The following is a 16,803-nucleotide window of genomic DNA, read 5'->3' as shown; positions in this document are numbered from 1 at the left end:
AGCAAAGAAGGAAGTCGACAAGCAGCTTAATTACAATAAACATTATTTTCTTCCCATTGGTGCTGACCTTCATTATCCTGTCAGCTGTGCTGTCCTCTCCATTACTGGCACTTTTCACACTCCCGGTGTTCCTGGTGGGATTCCCCAGACCCATTCGCAGCTGGCCTGGTGCTGTAGGTGCTGCAGCCTGTGTGTGCTCTGATACAGTCTATTACCAGCAAATGGTCCCAGGCTTTGCTGCAGCTCTGCAATCTGCGATTGCTTCTGGAAGTCTAGGTAGGTGTAACAATACTGTGGAGAAGATGACTCAATAACTTTGTGGGCAATGTTTTCTAGGTCCTGGTCTTTGTCTAAATGTGGAGATGCTATAGAGAAGCCAGACTCCTGTCATGGTACTGCAAGGCAAAGCAACAGGTTTACTTTAAAGTGATTGTAAACACTTACATATACCCAGTGATGTGACTAGCCTCAGGTGATACACAGAAATGAAAGATATCCTCCTACATACATTTTTTTCATTTTTATCTGCAGTCTTCTCTTCTTTATATCTGCTCAAAGTGCAGAATTTAAAAAGCTTGTCTGAGCTGTCAGAAAAAAAGGTGGCAGACAGCTGAAATTACACTCTGCAGAGCTCAGTGAGGAGAGCTCTGAGAGCTGATTGGAGGGAAGGGACACACCCCCCCTTCACACAGGCACAGAGCTGAGGCTGTCAGTCATCTGGAGATCCATCCCCGTCACCTCTTTTCTCTTGGTGGCAGGAAAATTTATCAGAAGTGATTCACGCTGATAGCAGAGGAATGAGGCAGCAGACAGAAATTACACTTAGTGCTCTGGATTGAGACAAGTACACACTATAGAGGGATATGCTTTGTTCATATTTCATGTCTGAGGTTTACAACCTCTTTAGGGCCGGCCCATACAGCAGCATTTGGTAATCTGCTCCGTTTGCAGCCACTAGCAAAAGTGAGTTTTGGGGAGCATTTGACTCATTCCTCTTCGTCACATGTGACGGGACTGGTGTTTCGTGATTTGCCACTCAGGTATCAGCACCACCACCATAGTATGGGAGAGGGTGATCAGCCTTGTGTAAGTTCCAACTAGAATCCACATAGGACACATACAGGGCTTTTTCTCATTACTTCCTGCAATGGGGGAGTGAAAAAGTAAAAGCTGCTGCAGAGGTTTTAAAAACTGAACTCCAGGCATACATTTTAAGACACAGATGAAATACATATATATACAGGTCTCGCCCATCCCCGAGCCTGTGATTGGACAGTGAAAAGAGAAGCAGTAGACTTATGAGCTCTTCATTCTGCTCTCTCATTTAGCTGATGTATTCCTTGTTCTGTTTCTCCATCTCCCAGCCGGAGCTTTGCTCTACAGGGACTTTAAAAGGCTAATCCACCACCCCGAGAAGGCCCTGCATTCTTTTCACAATATGTAAGGCATTTTGTGTTTGGAGTAGGTGCAGATGAATGTTGCAATCTCCTCTAATCACAGAACACCTTGAATTTATGTGAGGAGCAACTAATAGAAACACCCATTCCCAGAGGTGACCAGAGCTCTCCTTCACATCACAGATCGCAGCATTCCCCCTACATGAGAGTCTGCAGTGTTCCTCTTTACATCAGGGTCCACAGAGTTCTCCCTTGCAATGTAAAGGGGAACCCTGCAGACTCTGTTGTAAGGGGGAACCCTGCAGACACTGATGTAAGGAGGAATTCTAGGGACTCTTGTGTGAGGAGGAAATCTGTGGACTTTGATGTAAGGGGGGACACTCTGCTGTAAGGGGGGACACTCTGCTGTAAGGGGGAACACTGGGGACTCTGATGTAAAGAGACTTTTGGAATCCTGATGTATAGGGAATGGGAGTGCTGCAGACTTTGGAACAAGGGGGGCTCTGATGTGAACACGGTTCATCCTGACTGCAGCACTCCTGTTGTGTATGTTACTTACTCCTGACCCCTGCACTCTATACATTATGCTGTTCATTACATAGCCCTGACCAAGGTGTTCATTGTCCCAACAGTTGCTGGTTTTAATGAAGTTCTTGAGGTTGGCTCAGTCATACAAAAGTATATCTTTTTTGTGTGCATCAAAAATATTTACAAAATAATAAGATTGTAAAAAATAATTTTAAAAAATGTATTATTTTTTTTTTAAATCGTAAAAAAAAAAAAAGTAAACAATTAAGGGCTCATTCGCATGGGTTCTCTGGTCCATACAGTGTGAATGAGCAGTTTGTGCAGTTGGAGCCGCCTGTCACTCTTTGAGGATGCAACGGCTGTATGAACACAGACGCAGGTCCTAATTTGAGAAGTGTGCAGGTGTGGGTGAATGGCCCCGAATACAAACTGTCTGTTTGGGGCCGTACACCTGCACCCACATGCCTGTCAAATTATGACCTGTGGTTGTGTTTGTACAGCTGCTGCGTCTGCATTGTATAACATAGGCTACTTGCACACAGCAATAGCCATATTAAAAAAAAAAAAAGACTGAAACTCTGTACCGGACACAGCACCTATGTGAATGAGCCCCAAGACCTCATTTACACATGGAACTTTATTTATCAACTCAGTACAGTTTTATCTTTTAGATTTCTTTTAATATATTTTTATTGAAATTTTCATTGTAGAAACTTATAGAAATTTACAAAAGAAAGAAACACAATTAGCAACATGGAAATGTACAGTAAAGCCCATAGATGCCCTAAGTATATTTGGTAATACACCCATAAAAATTAACATAGATTTCCATAAAAAATATTAAGATTAATTTGCAAGTGTACATTAAGGATTGAACATTAATAACCATAATTAAAGTGTTTGTAACCCTAAAAAAAGGATCCTGTTCCTTTAAAGCTTGTTGTACAGCACAGTGCTTGTGCTGTGTATTTGGCCCTTTCTATCACCTGAAATACCTGGCTGATCCTGCCTGCTGCTGCCCCCACCTTTGTAAACTGACCACGTTTATCATGGCTGCTAAGCCCCTGATACTGCGGTCAGTTTACGTGCCTCCAGCATCTGTTGTCCTCTCTCCCCTTCCCTCCCTGCCTGGCAGCTGTGTCAGTGCCCGTTCCTCCCCTCCTGCTGCAAAAATGACTGTAATGTACATAAAATGCCTTGTGTTAGATAACATTCTATGCTCCAGTGTGTGTTCTTTGTAAAAACATATCCAGACTTGTACCTTATTTCATAGCGGCGCTCGCGTGATCGCAAAGTCAGGGTTTTTCATAAAAAAATGTCCAGGGGAGCCATACATCTTGAAAGTGAGAATATCGGTCGTGCAGCTGCGCTGATAATTCTTCCATTCTCATAAGCTTATTTAATTCAATTATCCATTCTGTTATTGAAGGAGTGTGCTGGGTTTTCCAGTGTCACAGAATTATTGCCCTGGCAGCCACTAAAAAGAAACGAAAAACACCCTTTTTAACTGTTGAAACAGGTTTCCGGGAACATAGATAATAGTGCTATTTGGGGAGTTTGGGGCACTATATCTGAGGCAAAAAGGCTGTATATTTTAAAAACATTGTCTCAAAATGGGTGCAAGGCGGGGCAACTCCACCATATACAGTGGGGACGGAAAGTATTCAGACCCCCTTAAATTTTTCACTCTTTGTTATATTGCAGCCATTTGCTAAAATCATTTAAGTTCATTTTTTTTCCTCATTAATGTACACACAGCACCCCATATTGACAGAAAATCACAGAATTGTTGACATATTTGCAGATTTATTAACCACTTGACGACCGCCTCACGCCGATTTACGTCGGCAAGGTGGCACGGACAGGCAAAATCACGTATATATACGTGATTTGCCTTCCGCGGGTGGGGGGTCCGATCGGTCCCCCCCCCGGTGCCCAAGGCGGTCGCCATTTGTTCCCGGGCGTTGAGAGGTCAGGGGGAGGCCATCCATTGTTGGCCACCCCCTCCCGATCGCTCCCGGCGAATGAGAATGCTTCCTTTCCCTCTGTAAGGTAAACAGAGGGAAAGGAAGTGATGTCATCCCTCCTCGAGTCGGTCTTTTTGATCCGGCGCCGAGGAGAGAAGACATCAAGTAAGTCTGCACAACACTACACTAACAGTAGAACACGCCAGGCACACTTGTCACCCCCCATCACCCCCCGATCACCCCCCTGTACCCCCTGTCACTCTGACACCAATAGCATTTTTTTTTTTTTTGCATTGGTGTCAGTTTGTGTCAGTTACAAGTGTTAGGGCAGTTAGGTTAGCCCCCTTTAGGTCTAGGGTACCCCCCCTTAGGTCCAGGGTACCCCCCTAACCCCCCCTAATAAAAGTTAACCCCTTGATTACCCCCCGTCACCAGTGTCGCTAAGCGATCGTTTTTCTGATCGCTGTATTAGTGACACGGGTGACGCTAGTTAGGGAGGTAAGTATATAGGTTCGCTGTCAGTGTTTTATAGCGACAGGTACCCCCATATACTACCTGCTAAAGGTTTTAACCCCCTGATTGCCCCCTAGTTAACCCTTTCACCAGCGATCACCGTATAAGTGTTACGGGTGACGCTGGTTAGCTAGTTTGTTTTTTGTAGTTTATTACAGTTTATTATAGTTTTAGGGCACCCGCCGTTTATTACCCTATAAAGGTTTAACCCCCTAATTGCCCGGCGGTGATATAAATTACATTTTTAGGGTCAGCTTAGGTCTGCGTCGCCCCAGGCAGCGTCAGGTTAGCGCCAGTACCGCTAAAACCCACGCACGCAGCATACACCTCCCTTAGTGCTATAGTATCTGAGCGGATCGATATCTGATCCGATCAGATCTATACTCCCCAGCAGTTTAGGGTTCCCTGAAACGCAGTGTTAGCGGGATCAGCCCAGATACCTGCTAGCACCTGCGTTTTGCTCCTCGGCCCAGCCTTGCCCAGCCCACCCAAGTGCAGTATCGATCGATAACTGACACTTACAAAACACTAAGCACACATAACTGCAGTGTTCGCAGAGTCAGGCCTGATCCCTGCGATCGCTAACAGTTTTTTGGTAGCGTTTTTATACAGTCGCTGACAGTCAGGAGCTTTTTTTGCCTGTGAGTCTCACTAGTGTACCCCTAAATTTGGAGCCCAAAATGGCAAATCGAAGGTACACTAGTGAAGAGGCCTACACGTTTCTGAGTATGACAGATAGTGAAGAGGAAGTCACTCATCTGTCAAGTTCAGGCTCAGAATACGAACCTGTAGAGGACAGCGGCTCCATGACAGATAGCTCTGACGACAGAGTTGTGGTCCCTGCTAAGGTCAGGCGTACCAGACCCCAATCTTCTTCTGTCCTTGAAGTGCAAGAACCGCAGGGCTCTCGTATGGAGCAGAGAAGTACTAGCGCCACTATTCCTTCTGGTGAACTGGCAAGCACCAGCGGCCTAGTACACCCTGGTCGTACATCCAGCACTGCAGTATCACGTGGTGACGTGGCGAGTCCCATAAGTGCAGTTCAAGCTGGCGAGGTGGCAAGCACTAGTAGTGTCCCGCTGCCACCAAGAAGACAAAGACAGGCCCGTCGTGCCCATAGTGCCCTTCCTGCTGCATTGGCCAATCCGAATTGGGAACCCACCACTTCTGCAGCACCCGTACTTCCCCCATTCACTGGCCAACCCGGAATTCAGGTGGAAACAGTTGACTTTACGCCACTGGATTTTTATTCACTGTTTTTCACCGAAGATCTCTATAGATCTATTGTGGACCAAAGCAATTTATACGCTGGTCAACACATCGCCGCTAATCCCCAGTCCTCCCTTGCCAGAGATTGGAGACCAATTACGGTCTCCGAATTTAAGACCTTTCTGGGCCTTTCCCTCCTCATGGGGTTGAATAAAAAGAGTAAGTTGCGGTCATATTGGTCCACTGACCCAATTTACCATTCACCCTTGTTCTCTGCTTCCATGGCCAGGGCACGATACGAGCAGATTTTGCGGTTCATGCACTTCAACGACAATGAACTCTGTCGTCCTCGTGGAGACCCTGCATACGATCGGCTCTACAAAATTCGGCCCCTCGTAAACCACTTCAACCAACGTTTTGCAGACTTGTTTACCCCCCATCAAGTTGTCTGCATTGATGAGTCCCTGATTAAATTTTCTGGCCGCTTGTCATTCAAACAGTACCTTCCCAGCAAGCGTGCCAGATACGGGGTCAAGATGTATAAGCTCTGTGACAGGGCCACAGGCTATACATATAGTTTTATAGTTTACGAGGGCAAAGATAGTCACGTAGAGCCGACAAACTGCCCTGACTACATAGGAAGCGCTGGCAAGATAGTGTGGGACTTGGTGTCACCCTTATTCGGAAAGGGGTACCACTTGTACGTGGACAATTATTATACGAGCGTGCCACTTTTTAGTCACTTGTTTGATCAGCAGATTGGAGCATGTGGCACCGTGCGACCTAATCGCCGGGGCTTTCCCCAGCGGCTTGTAGATTCCCGTCTTAGGCTGGGGGAGAGAGCCTGCTTGAAGTATAATAATTTGCTCGCTATGAAGTGGAGGGATAAGAAGAATGTTTTCGTTCTCACCTCCCTTCATGCAGACACGACGACCCAAATTCCTACGGCGACTGGTGTTGTGGAGAAACCCCTCTGTGTCCACGAATACAACCTTAATATGGGAGGGGTGGACCTCAACGACCAGTTGTTGGCGCCGTACCTAGTTGCCCGTAAGGCCAGACGCTGGTACAAAAAAGTGTCTGTTTATTTATTTCAATTGGCTTTGCTGAACGCTCATGTGCTATACAGAGCTTCAGGACAGACTGGATCCTTCCTTAAATTCCAGGAAGAGATCGTCAGAGCCCTTCTGTTTCCAGACGGTGCTCTACCTCACCTTCCCCAACCAAATGCAGTAAGCCGGCTGCATGAGCGGCATTTTCTTTATGCCATCCCGAGTACCCCTACCCAAAAAGCCCCCCAAAAAAGATGTCGTGTCTGCAGCAAGCGCGGATTTAGGCGTGACACCCGGTCTTATTGTCCCTCCTGTCCTGGCAATCCTGGTCTTTGCATGGGTGAATGCTTTGAACGCTACCATACATTAGTTGGGTATTAGCGTAGGGTTCAGCACTGCACAGACTAGGCACACTAACACAGGGTCTCCCAAGATGCCATTGCATTTTGAGAGACCCAAACCTGGAACGAGTTACAAAAGTTAAAAGTTACTAAAAAAAAGTGTAAAAAAAAAAATTAAAAAAAAATTAAAAAAAATAAAAACACAAAAAAAAATATAAAATAAAAAAACCAAAAATAGTTGTTGTTTTATTGTTCTCTCTCTCTCTATTCTCTCTCTATTGTTCTGCTCTTTTTTACTCTATTCTATTCTGCAATGTTTTATTGTTATTATGTTTTACCATGTTTGCTTTTCAGATTTTTTATACTTTACCGTTTACTGTGTTGGTAACCATTTTATTGTTTTCAGGTACGCCATTCAGTTGCAGCGCGGATTTATTTATCTTGACAGCAACAGCGTTTGCTCCCACGATATATAAAGCCGTGACTCCAGCGCTGTCGGAGGTGATTTCACCACCACAGTTACATACTTCAGCATATATGCCGAAGCGTGGGGGCAGCAGTGGGTGGAGGAGCAATTTGCTCCTGCCTTTTGCGGGAGGATGCCCCCATGCTTCGGCATATATATATTTTAGGCACAGGTTGCGTTAAATGTTTTATTTTTTACTATGTTTTTTTTTTTGTATTTGCTTTGCAGGTATGGTAAGTCTTACTGTTATACTGTAATGTTACTTTGTTTTATTGTTAACCATCATTTGCTTAGCAGGTACGCCATTCAGTTGCAGCGCGGATTTATTTATCTTGACAGCAACAGCGTTTGCTCCCACGATATATAAAGCCGTGACTCCAGCGCTGTCGGAGGTGATTTCACCACCACAGTTACATACTTCAGCATATATGCCGAAGCGTGGGGGCAGCAGTGGGTGGAGGAGCAATTTGCTCCTGCCTTTTGCGGGAGGATGCCCCCATGCTTCGGCATATATAAATGGTGCATGTATGCCCATCATTAGAAGTGGGTGGATGAAGGGAGGTATTCTAATGGTGGGCATACCCACCGATCAATATCTTTTTTTCGTTCAGCCCACAGGCTGCATGAAAAAAAAGTTTACAATATATGCCTAACAAGGACCAGCAAGGTACTGGTATGTTTATGGACTTTGAGTGGTTATACCAGAATGATGCCTGCAGGTTTAGGTATCATCTTGGTATCATTCTTTTCAGCCAGCGGTCGGCTTTCATGTAAAAGCAATCCTAGCGGCTAATTAGCCTCTAGACTGCTTTTGCAAGCAGTGGGAGGGAATGCCCCCCCCCCCCCCCCCCCCCCCACCGTCTTCCATGTTTTTCTCTGGCTTTCCTGTCCCAACAGGGAACCTGAAAATGCAGCCGGTGATTCAGCCAGCTGACCATAGAGCTTATCAGAGATCAGAATGGCTCCAAACATCTCTATGGCCTAAGAAACCGGAAGCTACGAGCATTTCATGACTTAGATTTCGCCGAATGTAAACAGCGCCATTGGGAAATTGGGAAAGCATTTTATCACACCGATCTTGGTGTGGTCAGATGCTTTGAGGGCAGAGGAGAGATCTAGGGTCTAATAGAGCCCAATTTTTAAAAAAAAAGAGTACCTGTCACTACCTATTGCTATCATAGGGGATATTTACATTCCCTGAGATAACAATAAAATTAATAAAAAAAAAATAAAAATGAAAGGAACAGTTTAAAAATAAGATAAAAAAGCAAAAAAATAATAAAGAAAAAAAAAAAAAAAAAAAAAAGCACCCCTGTCCCCCCCTGCTCTCGCGCAAAGGCGAACGCAAGCGTCAGTCTGGCGTCAAATGTAAACAGCAATTGCACCATGCATGTGAGGTATCACCACGAAGGACAAAACGAGGGCAGTAATTTTAGCAGTAGACCTCCTCTGTAAATCTAAAGTGGTAACCTGTAAAGGCTTTTAAAGGCTTTTAAAAATGTATTTATTTTGTCGCCGCTGCGCGTTTGTGCGCAATTTTAAAGCATGTCATGTTTGGTATCCATGTACTCCGCCTAAGATCATCTTTTTTATTTCATCAAACATTTGGGCAATATAGTGTGTTTTAGTGCATTAAAATTTAAAAAAGTGTGTTTTTTCCCCAAAAAATGCATTTGAAAAATTGCTGCGCAAATATTGTTTGAAAAAAAAATATGAAACACCCACCATTTCAATCTGTAGGGCATTTGCTTTAAAAAAATATATAATGTTTGGGGGTTTAAAGTAATTTTCTTGCAAAAAAAAAATATTTTTTCATGTAATCAAAAAGTGTCAGAAAGGGCTTTGTCTTCAAGTGGTTAGAAGAGTGGGTGATGTGTGACATAAGCTTCTAAATGTTGTGCATAAAATGCCAGGACAGTTCAAAACCCCCCCAAATGACCCCATTTTGGAAAGTAGACACCCCAAGCTATTTGCTGAGAGGCATGTCGAGTCCATGGAATATTTTATATTGTGACACAAGTTGCGGGAAAGAGACAAATCTTTTTTTTTTTGCACAAAGTTGTCACTAAATGATATATTGCTCAAACATGCCATGGGAATATGTGAAATTACACCCCAAAATACATTCTGTTGCTTCTCCTAAGTATGGGGATACCACATGTGTGGGACTTTTTGGGAGCCTAGCCGCACACAGGACCCCGAAAACCAAGCACCGCCTTCAGGCTTTCTAAGGGCGTAAATTTTTGATTTCACTCTTCACTGCCTAGCACAGTTTCGGAGGCCATGGAATGCCCAGATGGCACAACCCCCCCCCCCAAATGACCCCATTTTGGAAAATAGACACCCCAAGCTATTTGCTGAGAGGTATAGTGAGTATTTTGCAGACCTCACTTTTTGTCACAAACTTTCGAAAATTGAAAAAAGAAAAAAAAAATACATTTTTCTTGTCTTTCTTCATTTTTAAAAACAAATGAGAGCTGCAAAATACTCACCATGCCTCTCAGCAAATAGCTTGGGGTGTCTACTTTCCAAAATGGGGTCATTTGGGGGGGTTTTGTGCCATCTTGGCATTTTATGGCCTTCAAAACTGTGATAGGTAGTGAGGAGTGGAATCACAACTTAACGCCCTTAGAAATCCTGAAGCCGGTGCTTGGTTTTCGGGGCCCCGTATGCAGCTAGGCTCCCAAAAAGTCCCACACATGTGGTATCCCCGTACTCAGGAGAAGCAGCAGAATATATTTTGGGGTGTAATTCCACATATGCCCATGGCTTGTTTGAGCAATATATCATTTAGTGACAACTTTGTGCAAAAAAAAAAAAAATTGTCACTTTCCCGCAACTTGTGTCAAAATATAAAATATTCCATGGACTCAACATGCCTCTCAGCAAATAGCTTGGGGTGTCTACTTTCCAAAATGGGGTCATTTGGGGGGGTTTTGTGCCATCTGGGCTTTTTATGGCCTTCAAAACTGTGATAGGCAGTGAGGAGTGAAATCACAACTTTACGCCCTTAGAAATCCTGAAGGCGGTGCTTGGTTTTCGGGGCCCCGTATGCAGCTAGGCTCCCAAAAAGTCCCACACATGTGGTATCCCCATACTCAGGAGAAGCAGCTGAATGTATTTTGGGGTGCAATTCCACATATGCCCATGGCCTGTGTGAGAAATATATCATTTAGTGACAACTTTGTGCAAAAAAAAAAAAAATTCTCACTTTCCCGCAACTTGTGTCAAAAAATAAAATATTCCATGGACTCAACATGCCTCTCAGCAAATAGCTTGGGGTGTCTACTTTCCAAAATGGGGTCATTTGGGGGGGTTTTGTGCCATCTGGGCATTTTATGGGCTTCAAAACTGTGATAGGTAGTGAGGAGTGAAATCAAAAATTTATGCCCTTAGAAATCCTGAAGGCGGTGATTGGTTTTCGGGGCCCCGTACGCGGCTAGGCTCCCAAAAAGTCCCACACATGTGGTATCCCCATACTCAGGAGAAGCAGCTGAATGTATTTTGGGGTGCAATTCCACATAGGCCCATGGCCTGTGTGAGCAATATATCATTTAGTGACAACTTTTTGTAAATATTTTTTTTTTTTTTTGTCATTATTCAATCACTTGGGACAAAAAAAATAAATATTCAATGGGTTCAACATGCCTCTCAGCAATTTCCTTGGGGTGTCTACTTTCCAAAATGGGGTCATTTGGGGGGGTTTTGTACTGCCCTGCCATTTTAGCACCTCAAGAAATGACATAGGCAGTCATAAACTAAAAGCTGTGTAAATTCCAGAAAATGTACCCTAGTTTGTAGACGCTATAACTTTTGCGCAAACCAATAAATATACGCTTATTGACATTTTTTTTACCAAAGACATGTGGCCGAATAAATTTTGGCCTAAATGTATGACTAAAATTGAGTTTATTGGATTTTTTTTATAACAAAAAGTAGAAAATATCATTTTTTTTTTAAATTTTCGGTCTTTTTCCGTTTATAGCGCAAAAAATAAAAACCGCAGAGGTGATCAAATGCCATCAAAAGAAAGCTCTATTTGTGGGAAGAAAAGGACGCAAATTTCGTTTGGGTACAGCATTGCATGACCGCGCAATTAAAAGTTAAAGCGACGCAGTGCCAAATTGGAAAAAGACCTCTGGTCCTTAGGCAGCATAATGGTCCGGGGCTCAAGTGGTTAAAAAAGAAAAACTGAAATATCACATAGTCCTAAGTATTCAGACCCTTTGCTGTGACACTCATTTATTTAACTCAGGTGCTTTCCATTTCTTCTGATCATCCTTGAGATGGTTCTACACCTTCATTTGAGTCCAGCTGTGTTTGATTATACTGATTGGACTTGATTAGGAAAGCCACACACCTGTCTATATAAGACCTTACAGCTCACAGTGCATGTCAGAGCAAATGAGAATCATGAGGTCAAAGGAACTGCCTGAAGAGCTCAGAGACAGAATTGTGGCAAGGCACAGATCTGGCCAAGGTTACAAAAAAATTCTGCTGCACTTAAGGTTCCTGAGAGCACAGTGGCCTCCATAATCCTTAACCACTTCCCGACCGCCGCACGACTATGTACGTCCTAAGTTTGAAGGGGTATATCGTTGTTATGGCAGCAGCTAGCTGCCATAACCCCGGTATCCCCGTTTTCGTGCGGCGGCCGGCTTTCAGATAAAAGAGGATAAGGAGATAGAGATTTCTCAATTTGTACCCATAACTTCCTTGAAGAGTTATGAAACCAATCTAATATTCGAGCTATGTCGAGCGCTTTGTAATAATGACCCATATGGGGCAGACTTACTCCTCACAAATATTTGGGCCTGGTTAAGGTGTCAGAACGGATCCTTGCATGAGAATCGGCCCAAATATTACACACGAATAAAGATTTTAAAGAACTGAAGCAGGAACATTGGGGGGGGTTTATTGGTACAGTTTGAAAGATATAGAGGATACAGGGCAAAATATCTATTTTCAGGAGTGCCATCCTTCCAAACCATGAATAATTGAATACCCGCCAATGCTTCAACCTGTTGTTTACAAATGACAGTAAAGGCTTATATTTAAATCATAAAGAAATTCAAGGTTAGATGGAATTTGAATACCTAAATATTTAATAGCTTTAGTTTTCCAAATAAAACGGAAAGAGTCCCGCAACATTGAGACAGTCCTTCCATTTTATGCATATTCGCTCTAAAATTGCTATGTTGACCGAAGATTTTAAGCTTGTGTATTAGGGCTGGAAAAACCATGTTGGGGTTAGTGCTGTACAGTAATATGTCATCGGCATAAAGGCTTAATTGTATCTCTCTTTGGTCTATAATCAGACCTTGGATAGGAGGGTTAGATCTAATAGCATTCGTCCGGTGTTCCATTGCCAAAATATAAAGATAAGACAAAAGAGGACACCCTTGACGTGTTCTGTTGTGGATATAAATGGGGTCAGATAGGATACGGTTGACTCGAAGCCTAGCAAGGGGAGAGTCATATAGGGCCATAATTTTAGTAAGCTAGGGGGCCTAGCCTTCTCTGCACCTACCGCTAAAGGCAAAGGGGGGAGATGTTTTTTCTTTGTGTAGTCCAAGCGGCTAATCGTTTTGATAGTGTTATCCCTCGCTTCTCTGCTAGGGACAAACCCTACCTGGTCCAAATGGACCAGGGAGGGGGTATAAGATTGAAGTCTGTGAGCTATCATTTTTGCGTATATTTTTAAATTAAGATTCAGCAGGATTTTATGTTATGTTATGTTTGTGTACACGAATAAGGATTTTAGTGTGTTTTTATTGAAAATATCGTTTTAATAGCCCCAGGATTTCTAACAGCAGTCATGTCCTGACCGGCCCTGCATTCTACACGCACCGCTTGGGTCAGGTGGTGGGATTAATAATGTGCGTGGGGCAGGCAGTCCTAATGGAAGCCTGATATTCGGCTTCCATAGTGTTGTGTTAGACCTGTGCAGCTGCACCGTTCCACTTCACCTCAGGGCGCACCCTGCACAACGATGCAGGGCTCTTACGGAAGCTGGGACTTCCATAGGATTGGGCCTGCGCGGCTGTGGCCTTTCCCCTCAGGGCACATGCCAGTGCACAGCCCTTAAGGCCCACCAGAATCCTCAGCACCAGGCCCATGATGCTCTTAATACAGCCCTGCCTGTCGACCACCCTCCCACCATGCATGGTGTACGCCGTGTACGAGCAGAGGCCGGCTCTGTGCTCCACAGGAGGCTCTCCTTCCCCAGCCAGCCCTGACCAAGCCTCCCTGGCTCCCCCTGCAGCTCCTGGCCGCTCCCTGCTGGCCAGTTTAGGTACCTGGAGTCGGTGCAGCAGGCGCTGTCCAGCTTGACCTGCCCAGTGAGCAAGAGAGTACCTGGAGCAGAGCTTCAGCCTTGGACCCTTACGTTTGTGTATTGTTGTTACAAAGTAATTTTAAAGCAAAACCATCAGCCATTTTAAATGTCAGTGTCCAACTAGTGTTAGCATTATCTTTTACAAAGATATTATAAAGAATGGAAAAATATGTTCACTTCAAACACAGGGGAGATTTGATAAAATTGAATGAACAGAGGTATTCACAGCTAAAACATTTTGTGGCAGGGCTCCCACTGCCGATAAGATCAGAAGAAAAATTAAATGCAATGGAACAATTAATGTAACTCACGGGCACCAGTTAAACAGTGTGTTGTGCAGAGTTATAAAATACAGTGGAACCTCGGATTGCGAGTAAGTGGTTTACGAGCATTTCGCAATACGAGCTATTTTTTTTTTTTAATTCTGACTCGCTTTGTGAGTGTTGTCTCGCAGGATGAGCAGGATTCAAGCCACTGGGGTGTGCAGTACACTCGGAAACTCTCCGTTCCTGAGTGTTTCCGAGTGTTTCTGAGTGTCTCCGGCACCCCTGCACCTCTGGCCACATGCGGTACTGCATAGACAAGCAGTGGCTGAGGAATAGATTATCTGAGTTTCCATTATTTCCTATGGGGAAACTCGCTTTGATATACGAGTGCTTTGGATTACAAGCATTCTTCTGGAACAAATTATGCTCGTAATTATAGGTATAGTGGAGCCAAGAATACCTCCATTCATAGAAAAATGGGAAAGGGAACTGGGAACAGGGTTAACAGAACACCAATTAAGTAAAATACTAAGAGCAGTATACAGTCATTCAGTAGATATCATCATAAAGAATAATAAATGCCTTGCTAGATGGTATCTAACACTGGTTAAAGCACATAAATACCAGGTAGAAAAATTGCCAATGTGCTGGAGGGGTTGTAACTTACAGGGCACTGTAAGGAATGCCCAAAGGTCAGAGAATATTGGGAGGAGGTGCGGCAGTATATAAAGGAGATTACCGAGGAGGAGGTAATGTCATGGATCTGCACTGTTTGTCAGCTTACCTCTCCATGTGTTCAGCTTAAGAGGCCAGCCACTCTCACCTGGATGCTTAAGTAATCTCTCCTCAAAGCATGGCTCCACCCCAGCCCCTATCAGGGAACTTTATATTAACATGTGCACTGCAAGTCAGCCCTGCTGATCAATATTGTGTTTTTGGCTTTCGTGTGCTAGTTGCTGTGTGTTCTATGTCTGATTCCAGTTACCGATCTTGGCTTGTTCTTGACTATCCTTACCTGCTTGTTGCCCCGACCTTTGGCTATCTCCTGACTATTCTTTGTTGTCGCAGTCTGTTGCTTCCTCTCTACCTCCCTGTAGTCTACTGTGAGCATGAGCTGGGAGGCCCTAGGGGTCGTGACTTGGAGCCAGACTGCAGCCTATTCCAACCCCACCACTAGGGGCCTCTGGTGAACACCTGCTGGCTCTTAGATTCCGTGCTCTGGGAAGTCCCATGCTCTAGCTCCCAGTACCATTCGTGTTGGTGCTACAGAGTACCTGCTCTCCTGTATCACCTAGAGCTCCATCCGCAGCAGTCAGCCGTAGGGTCCACTACCTTGCGGTGTAGTCAAGACCCCAATGGGGTGCATCTGTCACCTGGACTCAGGTAACTTGACAGGTAGTAGACAATCCATGGAGTTGTTTATTCCATAATACAAATAAAACAGTATAAAAATACATTAGTACCATTTCTATTAAACGCAGCCAAGGGAGTAACCCTAAAAAAGTGGCTGGACCCAGAAGGACCTATAGTAAGTGAATGGTTTAAAAGAATTGATTATGTATTTAATATGGAAGATTTAACTAGTAGAGAAGAGGATCAGACAGAAAGGTTTCTGGGAAAAGTGGATGGACTTCAAAAGAACAAATAAATATATGGAGAACTTTAGGGAAACGTAAAGACTCGAAGGAGGGGAGGGGATCTGGGAGTCTATGGCATGGGGCAGGGGAGGAAGAAGGGGGCTAGGGGGGATGAAAAAAGGATCAACTGTGAAATAACGTTTGTTTTTTTAAGATATATTCATTGTAAAACATAGTTACATAGTTAGCGAGGTAGAAAAAAGTCCATCAAGTCCAACTTATATGTGTGCTTTTATGTCAGTATTACATTGTATATCCCTGTATGTTAAGGTCGTTTAGGTGCCTATCTAATAGTTTTTTTTAATTATCTATGCTCCCTGCTGAAACCACTGCTTGTAGAAGAGAATTTCACATTCTTACCGCTCCTACAGTAAAGAACCCTCTACGCAATTTAATGTTAAACCACTTCTCTTCTAATTTTAGTGAATGGCCGCGTGTCTTTTTAATTTTCCTTTCGTGGAAAAGTTTTATCCCTATTGTGGGGTCACCAGTACGGTATTTGTCAGGGGCGGATCCAGAGTCTAGTCTCGGGAGGGGCACTGCCAGAAAATATATTTTTTTGGGGTACATTTATCGGTGAAATGGCTGGTGTTGGCGCTTCAATCATCACGGCACCATGGTTGTTATGGTGTCAGGATGATTTAAGCGCATTATTACTATAATTACATTGTTATAAAAAATTAGTTTAACTCACCATAATGCAGAATCAGTGGGAGCCCCGAGTGTGTCACTTGCCACGTCACCTGTCACTAGATGCAGATTGTCACTTGCCACGTCGCCTGTCACCAGATGCAGATTGTCACTTGCCACGTCGCCTGCCACGTTGCAGATTGTCATTTGCCATGTCACTTGCCACTTCGCCTGCCACGGTGCAGATTGTCACTTGCCACGTCGCCTGCCACGTTGCGGATTGTCACTTGCCGCGTCGCCTGTCACCAGATGCAGATTGTCACTTGCCACGTCGCCTGCCACGTTGCGGATTGTCACTTGCCATGTCACTTGCCACGTCGCCTGCCACATGTTGCAGATTGTCACTTGCCACGTCGCCTGTCACCAGATGCAGATTGTCACTTGCCACGTTGCAGATTGT

The 16,803-nt window shown here is 44.2% G+C and overlaps 1 protein-coding gene across 1 annotated transcript in view; it reads left to right on the top strand.

The window, feature by feature from the left end:
• Positions 1-16,803, top strand: part of PCNX4 (pecanex 4) — a gene marked incomplete in the record, with an annotated part of 107,484 nt that overhangs the window by 66,668 nt on the left and 24,013 nt on the right. The window contains 1 exon segment of the mRNA XM_073609723.1: positions 1-276. Within this exon segment, the coding sequence (XP_073465824.1) occupies positions 1-276 (276 nt within the window).

Source organism: Aquarana catesbeiana, linkage group LG13, assembly GCF_042186555.1.
Source record: "Aquarana catesbeiana isolate 2022-GZ linkage group LG13, ASM4218655v1, whole genome shotgun sequence".
Lineage (NCBI taxonomy): Eukaryota > Metazoa > Chordata > Amphibia > Anura > Ranidae > Aquarana > Aquarana catesbeiana.
The sequence above is the reverse complement of the archived record's forward strand: the minus strand, read 5'-3'. Positions and strand labels throughout refer to the sequence as shown.